The sequence below is a fragment of the Solanum dulcamara genome, chromosome 11, assembly GCF_947179165.1.
Source record: "Solanum dulcamara chromosome 11, daSolDulc1.2, whole genome shotgun sequence".
Lineage (NCBI taxonomy): Eukaryota > Viridiplantae > Streptophyta > Magnoliopsida > Solanales > Solanaceae > Solanum > Solanum dulcamara.
The window spans coordinates 32460356-32469434 of NC_077247.1; the positions used below are offsets into that span (position 1 = coordinate 32460356).

Consider the following 9079-nt stretch of genomic DNA (forward strand, 5'->3'; position numbering starts at 1 on the left):
TAATTTTTACTCGTACTTAAATATCAAAGTATCAAACAAAAGATATTAATATAATTACTATACAGACTATTAGTACCCTACACAATTTATAGTTCACACTGCATTACCCTTTAGGCTTTAGCATTTCTTTAGGTTCACAACATCAAAATCTAAAGAATTAAGAACGGCAGTGGCTACGGTTTGCAACGACAACGGCAAGAATTAGGCGACGACTAGAGTTGTGAATTGTGAGTATTCACAACAAGAACGTCTTATTTGCTTGTTTTGTTGTATGTCATGTATCGCGTCAAATTATTGGAGAAGTCATATATTTGTTTTGAAAGTATTTTTTCTTGGTTAAACCGAAAATCAAACCTTTAAAGACTAAAAACAGATAAACTGATTAAATTGAATGATATTTGGCATAAATATAGCCTATAGGCGTTTGAACACCAAAAAATAATAATAATAATAATAATAAAATAAAATATATATATATATCTATATTTATATATATATATATATATATATATATATATATATATATATATATATATATATATATATATATATATATATAAAAAGAAGGAGGTTAGACTTGCTGATGTGGCATGTCACTAAGGAGTAGAAACCTATTTATCTTTATTAAGTAATATTTATGTTGAGTCATTTAATTGTAGGAATGATTAGCTTACAAGAATCAAGAAAATTCTTCTTCGTGTGCGAAAATGGTGGCATTTTTTTGTTGATGAGAACAATCCCACACCAGATTGAGACAAGAAGACTTCAATGATTCCATGTCAAAGCATTTGTCTGGGGTGGGGGGATTTGACCTGGCTTGGAGTCAACTGGTGATAGTAGACTGATAACTGAGCTAAAATATCAATGCGCTAGCTGGCATTATCAGAGAAGTTCAATGATACTTTCTTGTTATGCAGAATAAGCACATGGAATTGCTCTTCATTGGAGAATGTTTGTTCAATATCTAATCGGTTGTAAGCCACCTAGTAAGCACTGAAAAGATTCAAAAATATCTCGCTTCAAAACTAACTCCAACAAGCATGCACCTTAAATCTCCTGTTCTGTATTCTCATTGTGGATGGTTTTGAAATTTATAAAAAAAATTGAACTGTTTTCGTAGACTCTGGAGCTTATTGTCCTTAACTTTGTTTGGGCAGGAATTTGTAGCCTTGAAGATCCAGAAAAGTGCACCACAATTTGCTCAAGCTGCTCTTCACGAAATTGAAGTCCTTTCTGCTATTGCCGATGGTGATCCCTCTAATAGTAAATATGTTGTTAGACTTATTGACCATTTTAAACATACAGGCCCAAATGGACAGCATTCATGCATGGTCCTTGAATTTCTGGGTGACAACTTATTGCGTCTCGTCAAATATAATCGTTATAAAGGCCTTGAGCTGGACAAAGTTAGGGAAATATGCAAGTGCATTCTAACTGGTCTAGATTATTTGCACAGTGAACTTGGAATTATTCATACAGACCTAAAACTTGAAAATGTTCTTTTACTTTCCACGATTAATGCCACGAAGGATCCAATTAGATCGGGAACACCGCCCATACTTGAAAGGCCTGAAGGGATCCCAAATGGAGGAGCAACAATGAATATTATTGAGAAAAAGCTAAAACAAAGGGCAAGGAGGGCGGCAGCCAGGATATCCGGTAAAAGGGCTTCAATGGGTGGGGTGGGAGGAGGTGCGAAAACAAATAGAAGTCTTGATGGGATTGACTTGAGGTGCAAGGTTGTGGATTTTGGAAGTGCATGCTGGGCTGACAAGCAGTTTGCACAAGAAATTCAGACACGACAGTATAGGTCTCCAGAAGTTATACTTCAGTCTGGATATTCCTTCTCTGCTGACATGTGGTCTTTTGCTTGTATTGCATTTGAGCTTGCCACTGGTGAGATGATGTTCACACCCAAAGGTGGACAAGGTTTCAGTGAAGATGAGGTAGGATTATTTCATCTATACTTTTTGATCCCGTTCTTTTGATGTTGTACTATGCAACTGTTGTGCTCAGTGCCTTTTATTTCAATATTATCCTTTTTCTTGCAACTTTAGACTCTGGGTCCACTGGTGTTCGCAGTGGGGGGAAGGTTCTCATTTATGTTAAGACATGTTTATGAAGTTTATTTTGCTGATTTACGATCATCTTTTTGCCACATGTGAAGCGGAGTTATCCAAATTAGCCATTAAAAGATTTCTATCAGATGGATCTTATTGCACCATCAGAAGAATTTCAAAAACTGAACTTGAATGTATTTCTTATTATCTTTTTTGGTTCCAGGATCACCTTGCTATGATGATGGAGCTTCTAGGAAAGATACCTCGGAAGGTGAGCACCTTTTTTTTTTTGCTTACGTGAGCCTTTTAGAAATTATTTAGAAGTAATTATTTACATTAGATCTTATAAAAACTGATGGTGAAGCAGATAGCCAATGGTGGGGCTCGATCTAAAGATTACTTTGACAGATATGGAGATTTGAAGAGGATCCGGAGGCTAAAGTATGGGTCTTTAGAAAAATTACTTACTGACAAGTTCAAATTTTCTGAAATTGATGCTCTTGAATTTGCCAAATTTCTTTGTCCGCTTCTTGATTTTGAGCCAGAGAATCGACCAACTGCTCAGCAGTCCTTGCAACACCCATGGCTCAACATTAACAGTCTAAACCAAACAGAGGTGAAGAGTGATTCTTGTATGGAAAAGGTTAATGTCGGGATGAAAAACCTACAATTGAAGGCCGGTAAGTGAATGGATGGTCTTCTCACTGCAGCACCTCTCCATTGACCTCTCTCCCCAGTATCAGATTACTTGTGAATTAATTTTGGATTGTTTTATGGTTTAATTAGATTCAAGTCATTGGTAGACTTAGATGTATTATTTTGATTGATTATCACGAGGAAACAACCTCCAATAGGAGAAATTGGCATCGGTCCTGAAATATTCCTAGTTGAAGCTTCCACTTGTTTTAATGATGTTGACATTCACCAAAGAGACAATCCTTCATTCCTCTAACAAATAAGTTGGCCATGTTCTATTGAAGGCCCGGAGGACCAAGCAAGCTACAGAGTTAGTAGTATATGGCATCATCTGGACTCAGCATTATCAATACAGGAAAGAGTCTTTAGCAGCCTGTAGAAAACATTAATGGGAGCCTCTTGATATGGAGTGTGTTATGTACATTAAACATTAAAAGAATTGGATTCTGTGGAGGAAGTATATTCTCCATTTCTGCAGGTAGGAAAGAATTCTTTTCTCTTTTGATTTTAACCCAGGTTGAAGTCTTTGTAACAACTGATATATACATATTTTTATATACATCACTGAAAATATTAGGTGCCACTTAATTTTACAAAGAACCTTCCCTTTTTTATGGTGTTGTGTCTAATGGTTGTATTGGTTCTTTCTTTTTGTCAAACTTACATATCCCATATCTGTTATCTTTTTGGGAAATTATTGAAGTTAAATCACTTCTAGTCAAGAACAAAGAACAATTATCTGGTAGCGGCAGGTTATTCTCTTCCTTTTTGTTTTCCTCGTCTCTCAGGATGACAAGTTTGATATTAGTTAGTCTGAAAAAAGAGAGGTCAAGAATCTTCTTGATTACAGATTATGAAGTTTCCAATTATGGCTACAATCTGGATTCACATTGAATAAGTTTTCTAAAGGTTAAGACTAGCAAGGAAGTGGATCATTATTTGGTTTGATATAAAAGTAGTCTTGTTAAGCTACGTACGAAAATAACCTTGAATCATGAACTTTGCTCATAAATAAAGAGTAAAGATCACTGATAATTGAGTGGCACTCGGTTTCTCAAATGGAAAATAATAATTTTAATTTTTATAACCGATGTACTAATAAACAATTGTGATTAGACAAGGATATATTTCTTTTGAGTTGAGAGTTTATCGAAAATAATTTCTCAATCCTACAAAAGTAGGTATAAGATCTGTGTACGTTCTACTCTCTTCAGATTTAGTTATGAAATTACATTGAATATGATATTGTTATTGTTTAAATTCATCTCAATTCAATATTATTACATGAAAAAGAAGCTAAAATAATGCAAAATGTACAATTGGTGAAAGTGATAGAGAAGAAGATGCACCTACCTGGCCTTGAGGAATAATAGAAATTGATGGGCTCTTGACGTGAAAGAGACCCAATGTTTCCAAATACCGCTACAGGGACCACGTGCCAACCCAATTTCGTAGCAAGACTTCTGGGCTTTTCACACATGTGCCAAGTGAATAAATATCCACTTTTGAGCTCGTCATTAAAATTTCATATATTTTTTTGAATATTTTTTTTAGAATAATTTAGATGGACACGAATGAGATTGAAAATTCACATATGAAATGCAAGTAAAAATTATTTTAAATCTCAATCACGTGTGTCTGAATTTATTTTTCAATTATATATATTTTTTTGGTTTTTGAAATTTCAAAACTCAAATCTACTTCAAATAAGCTCAAATTTAAAATATAAGTTTGAAAGTTATTTACCGAGTTGGGGACGGGAGTGGGGTCCTGGGTTAATATTGAGATCGAGGATTGGTTCTGGGTTGGAATTGGGAATCGTGTCCTGAATCAAAGTCGAGAGTTGAATCCCAAGTCAGGATTTTGATTTCGAGTCGGGGTCAGGAGTTGAAACCCGGGTTAGGGCCGAGAGTCTAGTCTCGGATGGAGGTCAGGGTCGAGAGTCGCTCGAATTGGGGTCGGGAGTCGGGTCCCAGGTTGTGGTTCAATGGCAAGGTTGAAAGAGAATTTTGAAAAGTATTTCCTTACTTTATGATAGGAAAGTCATTTTCATTAAATTGGAGAAAAAAAAGTTCATTCGAAGAACATTTAAACCAACCGAATATGAAAAAATTAAAATGCATTTTTTTGAAAAGTGTTTTCTTCGTACTAAACACACCCTAAAGGTAGACTTAATTGACACCATCTCTCAAACTTATAATCCAGTATGTTTTCCTTCTTAAGCTCAAGGTACAAGCTTCACAAGCTGCATCCAACTTTAAAAAAAATAAAAAATCATCAGGGGTAGAGTTGGGAGAACAAGAAATGGGGAGGGGATTATAAAGGTGGAATTGAATCCTCACCAATAAGGTGAAATTTCATGTAACCAACCACACGAGTTACTAAGATTCCCCAGCCGCATTCAACTTCAATCATATATGTTATTATTAAATTACATGTGTAGTTTAACTTTACACGTCGTGATAATTAATAATTGGCAATGAAATAAATTTTCTCGGGAATGAAAAAAATTACGATAGAATTTAATTGACTTTATGCGGCATGAATCGGATTATTTGGGACCCTAAAGTAAATACATAATATCGGGTGAAAAACAAAAAAAATTAAGTCAAATGTATTGAATTATAAATGAATTGAGCTATAATTCAATCAGTGTTTGTTTAGATTAAGATAGATGAAATAGTTTAAGTTAAATCATAAAACTAAACTCATTCAACTCAAAATTATTTGTGATTTGTTTGTCTGCTTTTTATAATCTATTTAAGGGATGATTTCGTAGACCCTTCCTCAGATTTGGTTTCATAACATTAACCTCCCTTATAGTATATAATATTTATATACCTCCTTTATTTTAATTTCTTTGTAACAAGAGGAATAGAGAAAAATATGTGATTGATGTGCAGCGAGGAAATTATATATGTTTAATTATGATATAATCTAAGAAAGAATCACCTCATTTCCTTATTCTTTCTAATTCATTCACTTCAAGACTGATTCTAAACACCACATAATATCATCTTCAATCTTTTTAAACTAATCATCATTAATGAAAGAATTTATATTTGGACTAAACCCTAAACCATTTCATAATTTAGTACCTTAAATTTCCCTCCATAATCCTCCGTTTGGAATGATGATTAGTGATTGCACAATTACCTTTTTTCATATTTTGATAATTGTGGTGTTCGAATTATATAGAATATTTACTATCTTCAATTATTATACGTATATTTTTTTCCTCTAATGAGATTTAAATCTAAGTTCCCTCAATTCTTAATTCAATTCATTGACCCCTAGACCATCAAATAATTTTCTATAGTGAAACAAAATATCGTCTCCTGATTGTTCCTCAATAATAAAACATTTCAAACTACATACATCACACACCAACTATTTCAGACTCCTTACACCTATCATTATGTCACCAGCAACTAGGGGTGGGCATAAAATACCGAAAACCGAATTACCGAACCGAACCGGTTATTTCGGTATTTCGGTATTCGATACTTCGGTTCGGTATTCGGTACCGAAATTTAATATTTCGATATTTCAATTTCGATTTCGGTATTTATAATTTTTCCATTTGGTATTCGATAAATACCGAATACCGAAATTATTTCTATTGGCTATTGGGCCTCCTATAATTATTTTTGTTGGGCCCATTCCTATAATTTAACTATATCTAACATACCCTAAGTCCCAGCCCAATTATGTAACATACCCTAAGTCCTAACAACCCATTAGCTCAATTAACCTATTCACTTATTCAGATGATCCATTTCAGTATTCAATATTCATCCCTATACTGCCCAGCCCTAATCTTCACTCTTCACTCTTCACTTCTAACTTATGAGTTCACCGCCTCAGACATCAGTCTTCACGCCGCCTTCATCCCTTCAGCTTCACGCCTTCACTGCTTTACGCCGCCATCAGCTTCCCGTTCTCCATCAAATACCAAATCTTTTGGAAAGATTTGTATCTGCTTAGGCTTTATAGCCTCATGCACTGCTTCACACCGCCTTCACTTCCACCGCTTCATGCCGCCATCAGCTTCACCGCTTCACGCCGTCATCACCTTCACCGCTTCACGCCGCCTTCACCTTCACCGCTTCACTTGAAGGTAAGTTCTCTTTGCTTCTTCTCTTCCTTTTCCTCTTCCAGTCTTCCTTCACATTTTGTCTCTATTTTCCCCGCAAATTTATTATCGCATTGTCATCATTTGGCTGTGTAATCACTAATCAGGCATTTGAAATTTCTCGGGATTCAGTGTCAACTTAGTTCTTTTTTGGGGGCATATGCACAAATAATTTTCACCTTAGTCTCTTTTTCTTGAACCAAATTACTTTTATTTGTAACCTTAGACTAGTTAAATAGAAATTACAACAACAACAACAACAACAAAAACTCGAATATATTGCACAGAAAGAACACTACTATGTAAAATTAACAAATTCTAAGAGCACTCAATTTTCCAGAACATCAAAAAAAAACCAGAAAGAATGTATATATTGCACATAAAGAAAGAACACTAGTATGTAAAATTAACAAAATCTATGAGCACCCAAAAATTTCAGAACATCAAAAAAAGAAAAGAATATATATATATAGAGAGAGAGAGAGATAAAAAATAAAGAAAAGCTATACTAAAACAATAAACAGTGTGTTCATTCTATTTCTTCACAGGGGATTGTAAATGACCATCATCGACGTAATTTTTTCAGTACCAATGGTCTGTCCAAACTCGGGACATCTCTTCCATCTCTTCAATAAACGGGCATATTATTTGTGTGTTTCGAATGATTGTTAATTTATGTCTTATAATATTTGTAATCTCTTCTATGTTTAGATGGAAGATGAAACAAGTCGAACAACCAATGTCAGTGGAAGCGCACCTCTGGCTCTTACTAAGTCTCTTGATTCAAACCAAAAGTTGAACAACATTCAGTGACTATGAAGAGGAAAGCTATAGAATCAAGATCTGCTGCTTGGCCGCATTATGATAAGCTCATAGAAGATGAAATTAATAAAGCAAAGTGCAAGTATTGTGGTAAAGTTCTCTTAGCTGATTCAACTAAAAATGGAATTCTTTGACTCCGAAATTGCCTTTAGCACCGGAGGCCGTATTCTTGATTCATTTAGGAGTTCTTTGACTCCGAAATTGGTGCAAGCTGTTATCTGTCTTCAAGATTGGCGTCGAAATGAGCCTTATCCCATAAATGTTGAAGAAGATTTTAATGATCTTATGAAACTTGAACTTGGTATGTTTTTCAGTTTTTGTATTTTATTTTTATATTTTTTTTACTTTATTTAATTGTTGACACATTTTAAATTCTTTTTAGCTATGTATGATATTGACTGCATTGTTCAAGCTGAAAAACAGGTGGGTGTTGTTTGTTGTTGTTGTTGTGTGTTGCAGGTGTAGTGTAGGCTGTGTAGGTGCTGTAGCTTATGTTTTTTGATGTTGTTGTTGTGTGTTGCAGGTGTAGTGTAGCTGTTGCAGGTGTTGTTGTTGACTGCCGTTGTTGTGTGTTGCTGCTGCAGGTGGGTGTTGTTTGTTGCTGTTGTTGTGTGTTGCAGGTGTAGTGTAGTTGTTGTAGCTTATGTTTTTTTTTTGTTGTTGTGTGCTGCAAGTGTCAATTGTTGCTGCTGTAGGTGGTGGTGTTGACTGTTGTTGTTGTGTGTTGGCTGTTGTAAGTGTAGTGTGTTGCTGCTGTAGGTGGGTGTTGTTTGTTGATGTTGTTGTGTGTTGCAGGTGTAGTGTAGGCTGTGTAGCTGCTGCAGCTTATGTTTTTTGATGTTGTTGTTGTTGTGTGTTGCAGGTGTAGTGTAGCTGTTGCAGATGGTATTGTTGAGTGCTATTGTTTGTTGCTGTTGTTGCCTTTTAGTTTTAGAAACTCAGATAGTAGTAAAATTAAGATGGTTTGTGGCTACTTATCTTGTAATTAGATTAGATTCAATCATTCAGCTCACCTGTTGGAGGCCATAATCTATCCTCCTATGTCATGCTGTAAATAAATATAATGTGAGTATGTGACTCCAGCAAATGTGTTCCCCCTTGCATATATTTTTTGAAGCATTTGTATGCTTGAAGCTAGAGATAAATTAAAAGATGGGAAGACTTGGCCTTTCTTCTGTTGTCTGAAATATTAGCTTTCAGAAACTTGCAACTGCATACGGAGGTGATCCATTTTAAAAAAAAGTGCTTGCATTTTGATTGATCTTATAAGATGCAAAAAATTTGGTATTACAGAATACAGTACCGAATCGAATTTTAATTTACCGATTACCGAATTACCGAACCAAAGTTTAAAAGTTCGGTATTT

General features: G+C 34.9%; 1 protein-coding gene across 1 annotated transcript; it reads left to right on the forward strand.

Moving 5' to 3' along the window:
* Positions 1–1097: 1097 nt before the first annotated feature.
* On the forward strand, positions 1098–3339 carry LOC129873541 (uncharacterized; the record flags this gene model as incomplete). The annotated part of the gene is made up of 3 exons (XM_055948655.1): positions 1098–1946; positions 2284–2331; positions 2428–3339. Coding segments are annotated over 3 exons (1218 nt in total), but the record flags the coding sequence as incomplete, so codon positions are not given.
* Between the last annotated feature and the right edge of the window lie 5740 nt (positions 3340–9079).